This window comes from Aricia agestis, chromosome Z (genome assembly GCF_905147365.1).
Source record: "Aricia agestis chromosome Z, ilAriAges1.1, whole genome shotgun sequence".
Lineage (NCBI taxonomy): Eukaryota > Metazoa > Arthropoda > Insecta > Lepidoptera > Lycaenidae > Aricia > Aricia agestis.
In genome coordinates this window covers 6,119,944-6,138,885 of record NC_056428.1, presented here as the reverse complement: position 1 = coordinate 6,138,885, position 18,942 = coordinate 6,119,944, and the positions used below count along the sequence as shown (strand labels likewise).

Below are 18,942 nucleotides of genomic sequence, written 5' to 3'. Positions count from 1 at the left end.
GGAAAGGGAATAGGGGATTGGGCCTCCGGTAAACTCACTCACTCGGCGAAACACAGCGCAAGCGCTGTTTCACGCCGGTTTTCTGTGAGAACGTGGTATTTCTCCGGTCGAGCCGGCCCATCCGTGCCGAAGCATGGATCTCCCACGTTATTATATACTTACAACTCTTTTGTGGTTATTGCATACCCGTAGAACATGTTGGGTCTAAAGGTAAAAAAAACAAAAGAGAATTCAAATATGAAAAAATATTACGGATGTGAATAGAAAAAGTGGGTCAGTTGAGACAAACTTCGTAACATGGACACTCAATTTGTCAAAACAATTTGTTTGCCCACCAAGGCATACAAGTTTTAAACTGCTTGGAGGCATAATGAGGTTTCTCAAATTCTTGCCAGATGTTTGAGCCAGATGTGATACAGGCTTTATGATGACTCAGTTGCATGGCCGGTTTCTCTTGAGGTATATTGGTTTAGACTTTAGTGCAATTGAATTTACTCAAACATGTAAAATATTTTTTTTACTAAACTTTACACGCATGCGTTACTTTGTTGAGAGTGATATCTACTAATTTTGTTGAGTCAAAAGATCAGAATTACGAATCAGATATTGTAGGTGTCCATTTGGCTGGTCTTTGACTGGTCTTCCAACCCCAGAAAAAAAAAGCGCAACAAATGGCTAGCACAATATATACTAACATCTATATATTTATACGTGAGAGAAAAACTTTGTAAAGAAAATGGGGAAACGTAGGTGCATGAAATTACGCACAGTTATAGTTTATATGGTGAAGGAGTGCATCGAGCTAATATTATTTTAAAATTATGCTTTTATCATATATATTTTTAACAAATAAAACGTTACACACACTACGACACTACTACTAGAAAAAAAATACAGATTTTTGAGTGACAAACCTATACATACGAATTATACCGTACTCTTTTATTTATGGTTGAAGTCTGTTGACAACAAGTTGACAAATTGAAAATGGATTATTGTTTTTTTTTATTTAATTTTACATACTATTAGACAATGCTTAAACAGCCAGTCTGAGATCAGCTGGGTCCCAGGGACAAGAATTGAAAAAAACTATGATTAAGTCAATATTTTTTACAAAATATAGGTAGCAGTCCTAATATCGTTGGAAGTAAGGTCGAATTTCGACCATTGGGCGATCTCTAATTATTATTTACTATCGATGTCAACACGCGGTCGCATTGGAGGCTATTTAACCAAGGCAAATAGGTCTTTGGCCGCTGTTTGACCTTTTTATCGGCGCGACGCGTACGCGGCGTATGATTGATGTTCATTACCGATGAATGAATCAATTCAATTTATTTATAGAGCTTTCGCAAATCCAACGGTGTTAATTTGTAAGCTTTTCCAGCCTTTTATTTCGCACTTGATGTTTCTTCCGTAAAATAAAATCCTCTGTAAACCACCTCGTTAAAAGTTGCCCAGGGGCTCAAATAGTACTGCAGTGATTTTGATGAAATTGGCACAAAAATAGAGTGGGTTGGAAAGGACGGGGACAAGAATTCTAACAATAATAAAATTATCTTGTTCCTTTTATTTGTATTCAGGCACTTATTAGCAACCCTTTTTAAAAACCGACTTCTCCAGTAACTTATTCGCTAAGATCTTTTTCATAAAATGAACGCCTGAATAATTTACAAAGACTGATGTCATTAAAATGATGTCACCATTTTTAAACAGTCCATAAACAAGAGGGTTGTAGACGCTTCTAAATTGCAAAAGTAAATTATTCTCATATACGTTTCACCATAAACATTTTACGACGTCTAGATCAAATAATTTAAGATATTAATGACAACGATCTTGCTGCTCAGCTATCTGGAAGCATCTCACGTTTGACGTTTCTACTTTAAATCCTTGGTTTGAAAATTGAAAAGTGATCAGTAATATTCTGTGTTTTATGTAACTTTAATTGTTGTATCTTAACTAGCTTCAATTTTATCGTTATCATAATCACTAACCACACTGGATTTTGGGTCAAAACTACCATCAATATCTACTTATCTTCAAAAATGACTTTAATTATTCCACCGATCCCACAATTCTCATCTTTTAATAAGTTCAGCACAAAAGCCTTTATTAATCTAACGTTTTTCCCGCATAATCCCCAGTAAGCCACACAAAGACAGTAAATGTTCTTCTGCTTCAAACATCGTGCGAAAACATCTCGAGCATTGTTCTTCAAGAAATTATTTCCGCCTGCTTATTCGAATCTGGAAATTTTTCGCTCTTTAACTTCGCGGATTAGCTGCTATTATGTTCAGTGAATATCTGTGTACAACTATCGGTTTTAAGCTCGTTATGAGCGTGAACTTCAGCGTGTTATAACTACAGATTGAGCTTAATGAAACTGTCACAAGTTCATAACTTACATAATAATGTTAGCTACTAGTTTTACCTAGCGAACGTTGGAATAAAAACTAACCCTTACAACATTTTGTAAAATGGATTCGTTACATCGAGTTTCGTCCTAGTCAGATACGCTACAAAAGGCACTGCTAATAATTAACTATGCATTATATATGTATTACAGAAAAATGCTCTATTAAAATTCCTTTTGCACGAAAGTCGGAGCCAACATAATATAGTAAATGATTTTCTAGTGTGAATAATGAACCGCACGCAACATCGCCTTGCAGGCTTCAATCCAACTGAGGTTTATGCTTACACCGGCTTACTCGGAACTGGATGCAAAGAGGATTACGTGGGTGGGCGTTGGATAGCGTAATATAACTACATGTTCACATCTCTGTTCGTATCTTACATCTAAGTTAATACTGCAGCTTAAGACCCCGCGTAAGGACGACAGAAATGTTACCAACTATTATGAACTCTAGCATTCGCAAGAAGGTCAACTTCACAACTTAATTGCTTCCCTGTACAATCAATTCTTGTGGAAGATTTGGCTTTTCCCTACGTGTGTAAGGACCTGTAATCATGCTTGTAATAGAGTCAAATATGTGTGACAAGTCTGTCTTTAATTAGGCTCAAGCCCAGTTTGACAAATTGTAATTACAACCTCTCTTTCTTCTATGTTTCTCTTTCTTTTAATTAATTCCCTGTTCCTCGCCCGAGACATTACCATTAGCGGTGACCCCATCATTATTTTTAAGTCTCAAATTTCCAAATTAAGACGTACCCACAAAAGCCTGATGAAAATTTAGATGCCATTGCGGTATAATTACCGAGAATTGCCGAGACTCGTCCGGGGAGTAATGTAACGGTAGTATTTATGACTAGCACAGCCCACGGCGAGCGGAATGTAAATGTCGCTTCTCTATAAAATTTTGACCTCTATCATGGCGGTAAGTTTTGGAGACTCTAATGCAAATTAAGCTTAAAAAAAACTGCACCCTGAGCACTAATCCAGCCGAGTAAAATGCATAATATTGTGTCGAAATACTTATGGTATTCAAATTGCGACTAACTCTCGGGGAAGGAAATAGGATAATTTTTGTCTTGGTTATCGCGTGGTAAGCTAATTTCAGCACCACGAAGCTTTGCGTTTAACCTTTAACGTCTAGTTTTATATAAAGCAGCTACGTGAACTAGAGCTAGTAGATATAAATATTTTCCAGTAGCTCCTACATTCCCACCCCAAAACGGGAAGCTGGAGATCAGTTAAGGGAAACAAATGTGCGTAACTGCGGGTAAAGTCACATTAAGATAGTGTTGCCCGGAACGAGATTGCGTAGACGCCAGACCTTGTAGGTACATCCCAAAAGCGATGGATGCAATTTTTTGTAGTTATATCAGTAGCGCAAGATTTTAAGACTTTAACGTTGTTAGTGGCGGCCGAAAAGGAAGATCTTCCGACCGAGCGAGACAGCATGCTCGGTCAGGCCGAAGCCCACTGACGTCATTTCAGACGTTGTATATATCTTGCCGTTCTCCGAAACTTCGATTGCGCGATGCAGGAATGTTAGGCGAATTGAGAAAAGACTCTTGCCTAGGCTGCTTTAGAAACCTTGCCTGTAGACTGTAGAGTCAGACATACTGATGGGCCAGCTCATATTATCTATGATATAATTTTTCTCCGTTCGAAATAAGATACATAGTTATCTATTTACTATTTTTTTTTTGCTGAAGGCAGGTCAAGTAATTCTGATGCCACTGCGACCCTTGAGGATCTATTAGTATATATTAGTGCTATTTTTATTAGAATTAAAATGAAGGAATGCTAAGTGATGGTTAAATTCCGAGAACATCTTTTGTGCAAGGCAGATCTTTGAGTGAACCATGAAGCTAATATCTACGAGTATAATAGCTTCATGGAGTGAACCATCCCACATAGGATATGTAAGATTTTCCTCCCACGAAAAGACAATATAGCTGATTATTTGGAAGGTTCTCGAAATAGATGAAAGGTTCTCGAACTCACCCAAAGGTCTGTCGGGATCATGTCGGCGGCTGCAGCATTTGTTACCCATGACGCGGCCCGCCAGTCACCGCGCCAAGCCACGTCTGCAAACAATAAAATATATTTTATACATACTATAAGTTTTACATAATATCATGACCGCTAGGCAAAAATCATCACAGACTGGATAAGTACCAGACGATGGACGACACCGCCGTGGGCCGTGGCCCGGCCTCGAAAAAAATGGCGCGATGAGCTTCATGCATACAAGCCAGGTTGCCCTACGGAGGGCGTTAGATCCAGAAGTGGAAAACCTTGGCCTTTCCCAGCAGTGGGGCAGCATAGGCTCTTAAAAAAGTACTACAGAAAAAGTCTAGATTTAAAAATAAACGTTAGCCTAGTCCTTTTTACATTTTATAATAATCTTCTATCTATATAAAAATGGATTTCCAATTGTGTTAGTAACGCTATAACTCGATAACGGCTGAACCTATTATGCTAATTTTAGTCTTAAAATAATCCTTGAACTCCAGGGAAGGTTTTAAAGTGACACGAAGTTCACCGGGACAGCTAGTCCTATATATAAAAATGGATTTTCAAATGTGTTAGTCGCGCTAAAACTCGAAAACGGCTGAACGGATTGGGCTGACTTTAGTCTTAAAATATTCGTAGAAGTCCAGGGAAGGTTTTAAAGTGACACGAAGTTCACCGGGACAGCTAGTACATAATATTTTCACAATAATACATGTTTTAAAATAAAAATTCTGCAGAGATATATTCTGTCTAGACCTATTAATAATCGTAACTTCGTAAGCCTACTTCTGAATAACGATTTTCACTTGTAATTTTGGCACGAGCACATTTTAACACAGACGAAAACACTTAAAATTCATTGAATGTAATATAGGCATACCAAATAAAAATAACGACGTCTTATACTCGATAGAATTAAGCTTTAATAGAGTCATATTTAGAGTTAAGTATGAGCAGTCGTTGATCGTTGAACAAAAAATCCATACTAAATACTAATACAGTAGAACTCCAATTATCCGAATTAATGAGGACCTTGGCCCATTCGGATAATCAAATATTCGGATAATCGAATTTAAAAAAAAAATTGCCATTGGAGTGAATAAAAGCTACGTTTTGATATTGCACTATTTTTTTATTGAATTAAATGAAAGAAACATGAAATTTTCACATGTTTTAAACGGCACACAACGGCAACTTAAGACAAGTCAAGTCAAGACTTGACGCGCAAACACTGGCTTCGCGGGGGGAAGAATAATAGCGCGTGATTCGGATAATCGGCGATCCGGATAGTCGGGGTTCGGATAATTGGAGTTCTACTGTATTATAAATGTGAAATCATAAAATATCTGTCTGACTGTTACCTCCTCACGCTCACGGCTCAACCCGCTGAAGCGATTTTGCCGAAATTTGCTAAGGAGATACTTGGAGTCCCGGGAAAGGACACTATTTATGTCGTAAAAACGTACGGTTCCCGCGCGACAAACTAGTTTTGGCCGAACGGAGTTAGGGCCGGGACACAAAAACACGACACGACGTTTTGTCGTACCACGACGCGACGTCGTTTCACGATGCGTCATCGTGTCGTAGGAATCTACGACTCGCGTCGTAAAAAACTACGACACGACATAGCACGACGTCGTACGACGTCGCGTCGTAGAAACTCACGACGTCGCGTCGTAGAAACTTACGACAGTTGTATTCAAAATTCAAAGAAGACGCATCGTAAATTTCTACGACGCATTGTCGTGCCGTGTACCGTGGCACGTCACGATGTCGCGTCGTGGTTTTTTACGATGCTCGTCGTGGATTCCCAGGACACGACGTCGCATCGTGAAATGACGCCGTGTCGTGGTACGACACGACGTCGTGTCGTATTTTTGTGTCCCGGCATCTAGTACTCGATAACGCTTAATAGAGTCATATTTAGAGCCAAGTATGAGCAATCGTTGATCGCTGAACAAGAAATTATTGATAAGGTGAACATTAATCATTCCCTTATCGGTAGATCCGACGCGGAGTTGTGTCAACAGCGTGTTCCCACGGCTCCCATACTTTCTACGTGATCGGGAATATTGCGATTCGCGATCGTTGACTTTGATTTATATGTGTGACTATTGACTGAGCCATACAGCATACATACAAACACCTATTTCCTAAACGGGGTAGGCTTATCAGCCATACCTACCAGTAGGGTTGCCATCCGTCCGGATTTCCCCGGATTTGTACTAGTTTGAAGGGCGTCCGGGGTGCGTTCGGCCGGGTTTTTTAAAAGTGTCCGGTTTAAATCCAGACACTTTTGATGAGAGAAATTTAACTTTTAAGTCATGCAGCAATAAACGAAAGATAAAAACTCGCTTAGCATACACGCGGTTTCTTGCACGGATTTGAGTTAGTCAGGTTTTTAAAAATTCTTGTTGGAAAAGCAAACATTGGCAAGACGTTATCGTAAATACTGTTTAAGAGGTGACCTGGGAAATAACCACATTTCGGCCAAATGTCCGGGAATTTTGTCGTGCCTGACCGGCGAAGGGAATTTGGGCGATGGCAACCCTACCTCCCAGTCTACCGCAGGGGTTGAAAATTGAAAACCGCTAAGAAATACTATAAAAGCAAATGCGCTTGTCTTGCATCTGTTTAAATGTTCGTCTGCCTGTCTGTCTGCATGTCTGTCTGCCCGTGCATCTGACTCCGTCTCCCTGTCTATCTGTGCATCTGTTAAATTTTCTGTTGAAATGTTCACGCTCAAGCCGTTGAACTGCGATGAAATATGGTATGGAGATCTTTGAATCTCGGACACGACACATAAAACGAATTTCGGCCCAACTAACTTCCGGGTAACCTTTACCTACGTCCGCGTCACTTCCAGTTTTACGTTAATTCAAATCTAAAGGGTACCGTTCGTTAATATTACTCATTATAACTTTGGTTGGACTCAGGGTCAATTCAGACCGTAACGCGACGAGGCGAGGCGCAGCGCGGCATTTTGTATGGATTTGACAGATTTCAATTGCGTGAGATGTTTTTTTATGAATTGATGAGAGAATTTTAGAAATGCATCTACGCGTCGCACTGTGTCTGAATCAACCCTTATAGCAACAACGAGGTAACCTTATTGGGATTGTCAGAAATTCCAGTTAATTAAACCACATTCATAATATTTCTCTCTTTATCTTTAGTTACTTTATTTTGAAGTTAGCTTTATAATTCAGTTTTTCGTGAGAATAAAGGATTATTATTGGATTAAGTTCGCAAAACATTCGTATATATGTTTGTTAAAAATACAAATATGTAGATCACAGTAGTTCGTTCATTGTGAATTCTAAATAAAGTGTTATTTGCAGATAACATTTTGAATAAATCCGATTTGATCCAGCATTTTTCTGGTTCGCTCACATCGTCCATTGTTATGGGGGAAATATAGCTTGTATGAGATTTTTATTTTCAACAATCTATGACTAGTGCGGGGAATTGACTTCCGGGCCGCCCGCAAGTCTGTACATGAATGGTCGCGACGGGCGGCCTGTCGTCATTCGCGCCTTGGAGAGCGACTGGAGCACTTAAAATATTATTTTAAAACATATCATTGTAAACAATACAAACACTAAACTTCGGAATGGAGGAATAAAAACAATTTTGACATTCGTTTATTTCCATTTACCGGTCGTATCCTTGTTTGTAGAAAGTACTCGTAAAATCCAAAGAAATCAATGACGATGCTAATCTATCATTTGTTACAAAGAAGATTGAGTCCATGAGTCCACGACCGAGCTGTAGCCCTCTATCTATTCCACTGACTTGCCTGTTCTGTATGTGTTCAATTATAGGGGCAAGCGACAGACTTGTGCCAGACTGTGCGGCCCGCGGGCAGTCCGGTAGTGAATTCCCCGCTTTAGCAGAAGCTAGACGTTTTCCGTCACTACTTTAGCATGGTTCGATGACTTTATGTTTTATTCGTGTTTTATTTTATTTACTGTTTTTTATGATGCTAACCTGATAGTTCAAGTGTCTATAACTGCTTATACAGCATAATATTATAAATACAAAAGTGTGTATGTCTGTCTGTCTATCCGCTACCTGTTGACGCCCAAACCGCTTAACTGATTTTTCTGAAATTTGGTATGGAGAATCTTTGAGTCCCGGGAAAGGACATAATATGATACTTTTGATCCCGGAAAAATGTACGGTTCTTGCGAGATAAACAAATGGCGCAACGGAGTTGCAGACATCGACTGATACAGTAATAAGTCATAAAGCAATTTAATTCAGTCAGTCAACGTCTTGAAATCAATAAACAAAACTTTGGCAATAAGAATTCCAACCGTTGTCTCTATTTAGTATTTGAATTGATAAGTTTGTTTCAATCGCCGCAGGTATCGACAATATTATGCCTAGATCGTAGCAACTAGCGGCTTTGATTTCGTCGCCAAGTGACAACACCTTTGTAGCGAACTCGATATTGTTAAAGTTGTTGCAAAACTTCTCAGTTCGATTTTGACCCTTTTACAATTTACGGGCAAGTTTTAAATGTTTTGTCTTCTGTCACTTGATATAAAGTAAAGGCCGGTCTTCACGTTAACCACGATGGATGACTTATGAGTATTGAGCATTAGTTATGAATTATGATGGACAATCATGCACGATTGCCACTAATTTGGAAGTACTTTCAAGTTTCAAATCAGATAATATTCGAGACTCCTGAATATGAATAATATTAAAGAGTGTCTACAAGTCACAAGACACTCTTTAATATTATTAATATTTGACATCTATTAAAATTTGGATCTTTTTTACTAGGTTTCCGTAATCAAAGGGTATAAACGGGACCCTATTACTAAGACTTCGATGTCTGTCTACGTCCGTCTGTCTGTCTGTCTCCAGGCTGTATCTCAAGAACTGCTATAGCTAGACTTCTGAAATTTTTACAGATTGCGTAGGTATATCTGTTGCCGCTATATATCAACAAATACTAAAAACTGAATAAAATGTAGGGGGGCTTCCATACAACAAACGTTATTTTTTTGGTCTTTTTGCTAGTAATCAATAATGGCAAAAGCTAGGCGCTTGAAATTTTCATAAAGACCTTAGTTAGGAATGTCTACTTTCGTAATTAATAATAATATTTAAATAAAATAAATTGAAGGGAGCCTCCATTCAATTTATTTTATTTAAATATACAAAACATATTATATACAAAAACACAATTTTTGCCATATTTTTCGTCTATAACGATACGGAACTCTTCGCGCGCGAGTCCGACTCGCACTTGGCAGATTTTTTACATTCCCATCTTCATTGCCATAATATGAATACATTAGTATTGTTATTCATAATTTATATTGTACATAAAACATTCATAGTTTATGGACATCAACATCAAACAAAGCAATTACTTACTTACAATCTCATTAGAATTCTGATCATCACCATAGAATTCCATTGCACAGTCCTCACCGTACTGGATTATTATTGACAAAACTTGGCTTACAATAGAAATTAGAAACCAATACAGCCAGTCCATTTCACCTAGGATTTCCTAAATATGAACCATATGACGTCGACGTAGAGGTCATCAAAGATTTATCGTAGGTAAAATAACTGTGAACTGGTTCGTACCATCGGAATTTCCTGTTTACGAAATACACAATGAACCCAATAAGCTGGCCTTATATTTTTGCGGTAGTGGGCTACATAATAAATTAAATAATTGAAGTTATATTATGTATTCTTACAACAGTGTACTAGAGGCACAGTATAAATTACATACAGTAGACTTTTAACATACAGTAGATCTTTTAAGTAGATAACAAGCCAACGGTAGGATACAAAAGTAAAGTCTAGATATTTTAAATAGTAGATTACTTATACAGTGTGTAACAAAAATAAGTGATAATACTTTAGGGTGTGTGCGTGTTCCTTGTAGAGAGTTCACTGTGAAAGTAGCAGCTCTGAAAGACGAAAAATTTTTTTCACTTTTGTATGGGCAAGGGTCCGAGAGTCACGAGTTTCCCCATACAAAAGTGAAAAAAAATGTTGGTCTTTCAGCGCTGCTACTTTCACAGTGAACTCTATACATAGGAACACATACACACCCTAAAGTATTATCACTTATTTTTGTTACACTCTGTATATACAAAAAAGTGTGACCAATATTCAGATTATTAAGGAAATTTATAATTATATAATTGTTGTAATTAGGTTATAACTGGATTTAGGTATGTTCTATTACAAGCCTATGGCGGATTGCTTGACGCACGCAAAAAACATATTCGTAATAACCATTACAGCACTTTGAAACCAGGAAAAAGGGTTTTAGGAACAAATTGGTACAACGTGAATGGTTTAATCTACAACAATGACCGAAAATCTTTATTTGTTGTTCCCTTATCGCCCTTTGCTGACGAAAACGAGTTGAATGCGCCCATTACCGTCGCGTGCTTGGCTCAGTTTAACTTATATTAACACTCCGACTAAATTAATAGCAAATACTGTTAATTTCGAGATTATAGAGCATAGAATAAAGAGTGTAAATATAGGCATGTGCCTGTAACGTAGAGCTCGACAAGGCTTTAAAATTTAAATGAACGTGGCGAAAAAAGTAACTAAGGCCGCCATCATACAAAAACGCACCAGCCCACGTTTATTAAAAGCCTTGTAGGACTTTTGTAATGTAATCGTAACGTTAGATCGAATAATAAACGTCAAATGTATGACAGCTGTCAGTTGTCAAGTATATCGACAGCTTCTCTCAACCCCTCGTGGCTTTTATGGATAAAAAAATAATCGTATCTGGATTCGTATTCCTACTATTACAAGTTCAATAATAATACCGATAGTAATAGATATTATGTACGCTACATAATTAGCGGATAATGCGCTAGAACTTGTAAAAGTTTTGAGATAGAACTATTATTATCAAAAATGTGAGGTATTTGACATGTACGCAATAATTGCAAGCGATAAAACTACTGAACGATGCTAAAATTCATATTGTGTTTTTGGTTGTCGAAATATCAAATGCAATTTAAAGGCTCTGGATCATTAACGGGCGACAAATGAATAAATGCAGACTTATCGCCAGATGCGTTGGCTTCGACTGCGCATAGATTTTTGTCGTTTACTTTCGGTTACGGTTCCTCCCAACACCCCTAGCCCCTGCTGAAGACACTTGAAGAAAGTGAAGGTGCGGGGGACGCGTCGCCCCAACCTGTTGCTGCCAATCAATAAAACGCGTTACAGCCCCAAACACCAAACACGTCCAAACCCCCGAATATCCTTTGTTCGAGGAATGAATAGCAACGAAATCGGCTTTAAACAGCACTGAACCCCACCTTGGAGTACTGCTTATTAAAGAAACAAAGACTGAGCTTACGGAAATGGATTCTCGAATCTCGAGTAATAACGGCTAGGAAATTCTTGCTAATGTAATAAAGGTGTGTCTTGATCTGTTACCACTTACCCCTTCGCCTAAATGTTAATTCAGTTCATTTATTTCCGCAGTTTCGATATTTCGCATGAAGAATATAGCGAGTATATAGGACAGTTCTTATCCAGGAAATGATATGATATATTTAATTATACGTGAAATTCATGCACATACCATATAAATATTTCCAATTTTACGCACGGTATCCAAACGAATTTCGATGCAACGAAGCTGCGGGCTTAATTAGTATGTAACATATATTTCCGGTTTCTGAAAGGCTGATCAACACTAAAATTAACTAATCGCCTGTTAAATCTCTTGTCAAGTAACAACTGGGTTGCTAGAAGCACGGTTAGTTAGATTAATTTGATCGGCGCGTCAGTTGACGGTAGCTGTTCAATTTGACTCGAGAATGATATGTCAACCGCCATTTTGGGTTTCCGAAACGCTTGTCAAGCCGTGATCATAGATTAAAGGTTTGTCAAAAGCTGTGTCAACTAATCGGTAATTGTGGGTGAATTAACTTATGAATTCAATTTATTTTTTATGTGAATCTACATTTTCTCTTTGAAACTACGTTACAATAAGGTTCGTAAACACATTTATTATGAAGTTTTAGTAAAAATTCATAAGAAATACGTCGATTACGCAAATTAACTGTTTATTTGCAGTACTCGTTTTATTTGCAAAAAATGTATATTATAATGAATTTCATTTCTATAATGAAGAAGAATTTAGGATTCGATATCGTCAGAAAAATTGAAATTCGGAATTCTGACAAATGAACGAAAATAAACAAATCGCATGTCAAATCAAAATGAACACAGATTAGTTAATTTTCGTCTGATCAATGTTTCAAAAAGTATCAGATTTGAAATTCCCAGAACATTTTTGAAAGCAATGACAGTCTGCAATTCCTTCTTTTGACATTTAATTTGCATTTTTGATAGTTAATAGTGAAACAATGAATGAAAATAAACAAATCGCTAGTCAAATTAAAAATGATCATAGATTAGTTAATTTTCAGCTGATCAATGTATCAGAAACTCAAACTGATTTGACATCCATGCTAAATTAACAGCAGTGTTAGTTGATCAGTGATTTGACAGACCTTTCAGAAACCGGGGGATAGACATACAAAATTCACTCCAAAAGGGAACTTCATTTACTTTCTTAGTAAGATAATCAATTCATTAATACAAACAACATCATTAAAGAAACAATGGGGTACGCTAAATAAGTGCATGAAAACGAAGAAGTCCCAATTATATTATCGCCGGGAGTTGTTTGTCAAAATATACCTTTTCTTTCATTCATTCAAAGAACGAGAGAGATAACACGATTTAATATATGATAAACACTAACAGACATTGGTAAAATTGGGACTTAGGGCCTGTTTCACCACGTCTTCCTCAACTTTTTTGATAGATCTCCATACTCTTGTCAAGTTATGTGGTGGATAGCCTATCCGGCGCTTATCGGGAAGTGGTGAAACAGGCCCTAAATATAATTCTAATCAGCATAATTCGTTAACACATAATTGCCATTAGAGCGTGAGTCAAACGAATCAAGAGGAGATAACAGAAATCAATAATATTATGTTTGAATAGGTTGATCATTACGCACTAGTAATATTGACTGTTTGTAATATTATATTGTATAAACCAATATATTTAGTAAAATTTATTGTGAAACTCTTAAATTGCCAAGGGCCTGTTTCACCACCTGCTGATAAAGTGCCGGATAGGCTATCCACAACTTATTTGATAGATTCTCCATACTTTAACCTGTCAAGTTAAGTTGTGGATAGCCTATCCGGCACTTATCGGGAAGTGGTGAAACCCTAAGAGCCTGTTTCACCGCTTCCTGATAAGTGACGAATAGGCTATCCACCAATTATCTTGACAGATCCAGTATGGAGAATCTGTCAAAAGAGTTGTGAATAGCCTATTTGGCATATTAACAGAAAGTGGTGAAACAGGCCCTAAATAATTGAAAGATATTATGGAGATACTTTGGGTGCCGGGAAAGGACATAAAATAGTTACTATCTCAAAAAATAACGACTCATGCACGATAAACGATTCACGAAAGAAATAGCGGCAATATCTACTTAAAATTATTCCGGAAATATGTTTTATAAATAACAAGATCTAATAATAGGGTTACAAAGGGGAAATCCCCTCAAATACAACTCGTCTAAAATTCCTAATCCGAAATACGGTACCCAAACCGCGAAACCGTTCGCGTTATAGCGAAGGATACCTACCATGCCGTTCATGAATTATTTCGTCTTTCACAGGACCCTTACGACAAAAACAAGAGGTTCATAACATAGAAATTCCGAGATAAGGCATGTAATATTTTAATTTTAAGTCAGAAGTGTTCTCTATTTCGTCTTTAAACTTAAAGTATTGGTTTGTCCAATACTTTAAGTTTAAAGACGAAATGAATTTTGGCATGGAGGTGTTTTAAATGCAACAAGTTTTTGTGATGACAAATTTAAAAGCTAATATTATAGTGACCCATAATATAATTTTTTTAAAACACTATAATAGACAAACTAACAAATTAACAAAGGAATACTGTCAGTTTGCCCCTAAAATGTATCACATAGACGAGATTATAGTATGTGAACAAAGCTACAGTGGTCAAGCTAAGCACGCAGAAAAAGATAATAAAGGTTTTATCATGCAAAAATAAATGTCAAGTGCGAATTTAACGAACGACATTGCGGGCAACATCTAGTGTAGACTGTAGACTAATTTAACAGTACAAAGGGGGATACCGGAAAAGTAGCAAGGATATTATCACAGCGCATGATCCGAGAGCGGTCAATAACCCGCCCCGTCTTGAACTTGAACTACAAACCAATACTAATACTGTCACCGCTATCCTTGATAACATCATTTCCTGTATCATCCAGATCTTAACTAGTTTCTGCATGGATGGATTTTGTGTTATTACTATAATTTCCTGTTCTTGTTTCATCTTGTTGGAAAAGCGTACCATGTATTGTATTATTCAGTCTATCAGAATCTTCACAGTTATCACAATAATTTGAAATTGAAGTACATAGTCTGAATTTCCCATAGATAATTCTTATTTACAACGCCTTATTGAAATCTCAAGAACTATAACTAGTTTTTGATACTTAGATAATATTATATGGCTAAGAGATTCTATTAGATATGATTATTATATTACTTGTATAACGTTTAATGAAGGCATATACGGTACAGGTAGCATTACATTATTATTGATCTCAATAAGCTTAATATCTGAATTATTTTTTATCCATTGTTTCATAGTCACCGAAGCGTAATTTTCTCGTAGAATCTTAAGCCATATCAAAGCAAGTCGGTCACCCATTGTATAATAAAAATAATCAAGAAAGCTAATGAAGTAAGAAATATAAGAAATATGGAAACTCGCAGAACAAAAGGAAAGGGAATGAACAAGATTAATGACGTAATTGTTGTCCCTTTTCAACGATTTCACAGCAGTCTGACCCTGGCTTTTGTGGAATATGATTTTTTAGGTAATTCTACAAATTTTTATATAGTTTCTTATGATCTCTGGAGTCTGGCGTGTAGGTATATATGAAAGTATTGAACAATTTATCAAAAATACAGACTAAAACACAACAGATAACATACTACTTACAAGTAATTTGAGCATCAACGTTCTGGTGAATTCAACACACGTCACCACAATACATACGCGGAATAGAATATCAGATATAATATTTTAACAACAGTTTATCCGTGCAAAATATTTTTAAAGCCATTGTCTTCGAAATAAAGTTTTAATGACGTATAAAAATATGAGGAAAAACTTATACAACATCTTAGTCTTAATTCAAAGCCTACCAACTTTTCGCTAAAATCAACCATAACATAAAACCGTAAAATAAAGAGGAATCTCACAAAAATCTGACATCTGACCCTCGTCCCCAAACTCTCCTTAGTGACGCTATAAGGAACCTCTTGTTTGCCGACAAACTCGTAGGTACAATGAACTTGACAGTGAGTTTAAAATTTGAGGGCGTTACGCAGCTGTGCGAGACAATAGACCGCCTGCGTTTAATGTTCTCGATACACTACACAGGAACTCGGGGACCTCGCTAGGGGAGATAGAACACTCGTAAATATAATTAGTTTAGCATAATTTAACAGTTTCTGACCTGCCGAGGGTGTTTCTGGGCTACATTTGTATCACAACGAAATACCAGTCGGAAATGGTAGCAGTGAATCATATAAATAAATACTTAAATAATTTTTAAGATTGAAAACATGATCTTTATAGACTCATCGAAGTCATATAAAACTATTGATCAAATCTCAAAAATTACTCAAAATTCAAATACAAATAAGTTAGCGAAAGGTAAAGAGCAACTCATATTACGTAAACAAAGTAACAGCTACAAGGACTCAACTTTGAAACTCATTCAACTAGAAACGTTAACTTCGACCCTAACAAATCATTATAACTCGAGTTAAAGTTGGAGACAGTAACATACTTTACCGAGATGTACCACAATTGCTTTGTCATCGAATTACATTACAAGATCTAGAAAGTTCGGTCTCAGCATTCGTTAAAAACTTTCTAACATTATATCAGAGTAACACCCATTTGCTAAGTTTTAAGACATTTAAGATTTGAGCTCTAGGGAGAAACTAAATTAAATACTCGGAGATGATGAAAATTATTAATTAAATATCTATAAATCTTTAAAGAAATTTTACCAAAAAAATTAAGAGTTCCCACTGATTTTTATTGACTATTCTAAAACACTATAAAACAAGAAATACAAATTGTTCAACGTTCATGTTGATGATGAAATAACTGCTTTTACCAGTGTTACTGATATTGCTAAATAAATATTTATGAACAATAAACTGGAAATCATATATGGAAATCATAGACAATACGCTCTATATTGGCTTTCTCGGTCACCACTTACCCTAAATGGCTGTATACTTACGCGGCTGAAAATGTAAGGTTACACAAGATGTACAAAACGGGATATGTAAATTCTGGTACAGGGTTTTTGGCAATCATCGACTTCAGACATTCAAGGGCTTAATAATGTAATTTTACCTAAAAAACACGTTTTATCGTAATCTTATTTTTCATTACGATACAATTAAAGTAACAATAAACGTTAACGTACACGTTAACAATTTATCTAAAGTGACGAGGGAGAGCCATGCTTCGGCACGATTGGGCTGGTTCGACCGAAGAAATACCACGGGCTCACAGAAAACCGGGGTGAAACAGCGCTTGCGCTGTGTTTCGCCCAGTGAGTGAGTTTACCGGAGGCCCAATCCTCTACCCTAGTCCCTTCCCTTCTCATCCCTATCCTCCCCTATTACCATATTCCCTCTTAAAAGGCCGGCAACGCACCTGCAGCTCTTACGATGCTGCGAGTGTCCATGGGCGACGGAAGATGCTTTCCATCAGGTGACCCGTGAAGTGAAGTGAGATAAGTATGAGTAAAGTTTACTCTTTCCGCTTAAAAACGTTAGATAATTTTCATTACACTGCACCAACACAAACATACTTGAAACAACTCGCGAGTAATCTTCTGTAATCATACACTTTTCCTCGTGTGGCCTCATGTAGGTAATAATATGACAGTCACCGCAGTCGTAACACTCGAAGTCAATGGACAGAATAATTCCTGACGTTTCCCAGGAAAATGTGATTATGCAGGAAACGTAGGCCAACCTGTGTTTGGTATCAATGATGGGGGCTTATTATGCGATACACGGATCGATATGCGAAGACTTAGACGTTTTCCGCCGGAAACGGTTGCTATGGAAATCGGGATAATGTATTCCGATACTTTGAAAATGCAAATACCTTAGGTGGATTTTGTCGGAGTTTTTATGAAATGAAGTGATTTCGCAATCGATATCGGGTGATATTTCAATCTATGTACACTGAAATATTTATTCAGAGAAAAGTTAAATAATGTAGAGAAAGCAGGAGATAATTAGTGAATAAATCTTGGCATAACAATGAATATAAGAGCTGGGAGTAATAAAGCCTCAACAATTAGAAATTCAATTCAAACAATTAGTTACCTTAAGCCTATTCCATTTTCCCAAACTTTCGGGTGTTGTTTGTAACCAAAATATGATCATAATGAATACCAATATAAATAAATTGTAGGATGCGTACAAAGGGACGCGTGTGAACGCTGAATGGACCCGCATACGGCGTTAACGCAATCTTGTTCCGGCCAACACTATATTTATGTGAGTCTACTCTCCGGAACGCACATTTATTTCCCTAAACTGATCCCGAGCTTCCCGTTTTTGTGGATCGAGTCACAAATGCTCCTATAAAATGTACGGAAAATTGGATAACTAAATTTCTCGACTTGAGAAATATTAAAGACACTGAAGAAGAATCGAATAATTTGCATTTCGTAATTGGAATTATCAAATTTTATCTACTTGACCTGTTTTCGTGACTCTTAAGATAAATTTTAAGGAAAAACCACAATATTGCAAAGCTTATCCGGAAGAAAAAAATCAATATACGTAAATTAAAATATAATTTGCAATATTACGTAATCGTATATTTCGTTTTGATTTGTAAAATATGAAAGAGAAATTGATTAACAATAGCAGCCCATGCGTTACTAATTCTGAATGCCGTGGCAAACTACACGTGGACGACTAAATCTCCGATGTTATATTTTTTAGAGCGAGCGAATTTCACTCTCTAAAATTAATGTAGACAGTCATAACTCATAGCCACGTCCGCTATTACCTTTATAATCGTTCCGACGACGCAATCGAGATTATGTTTTGGTAACGCTTCCTCGATGGCCGAGCAAATTATATTTTGGTAACCCATTTCCTTAAATACGGAATGTTTGTGTGGCTAACTCGACATTTTTGGAATATGAAGCAAATCTTGTGGGATTTGTGTTAGCACATATAAATGCGTAGCCACGTGCAGATTTACTATTATTATATTTTTTTCATTGTTCTTAATTACTACATTAAAATCGACTGTTATTTTCTCATCAACTATCGTTTATATGCCTTACATAAATATTACAACAGCCCGCA

At 36.8% G+C, this 18,942-nt stretch overlaps 1 protein-coding gene across 3 annotated transcripts in view; it reads right to left on the bottom strand.

The window, feature by feature from the left end:
- Window positions 1-18,942, bottom strand: part of LOC121738792 (tyrosine-protein kinase Src64B) — a 118,250-nt gene that overhangs the window by 8,815 nt on the left and 90,493 nt on the right. For all 3 annotated transcript variants that reach the window (XM_042131037.1, XM_042131036.1, XM_042131038.1), the window contains one exon: window positions 4,418-4,500. In XM_042131037.1, the coding sequence (XP_041986971.1) occupies window positions 4,418-4,466 (49 nt within the window). In that variant the 5' untranslated portion in view covers window positions 4,467-4,500. The remainder of the gene's footprint in view (window positions 1-4,417; window positions 4,501-18,942) is intronic.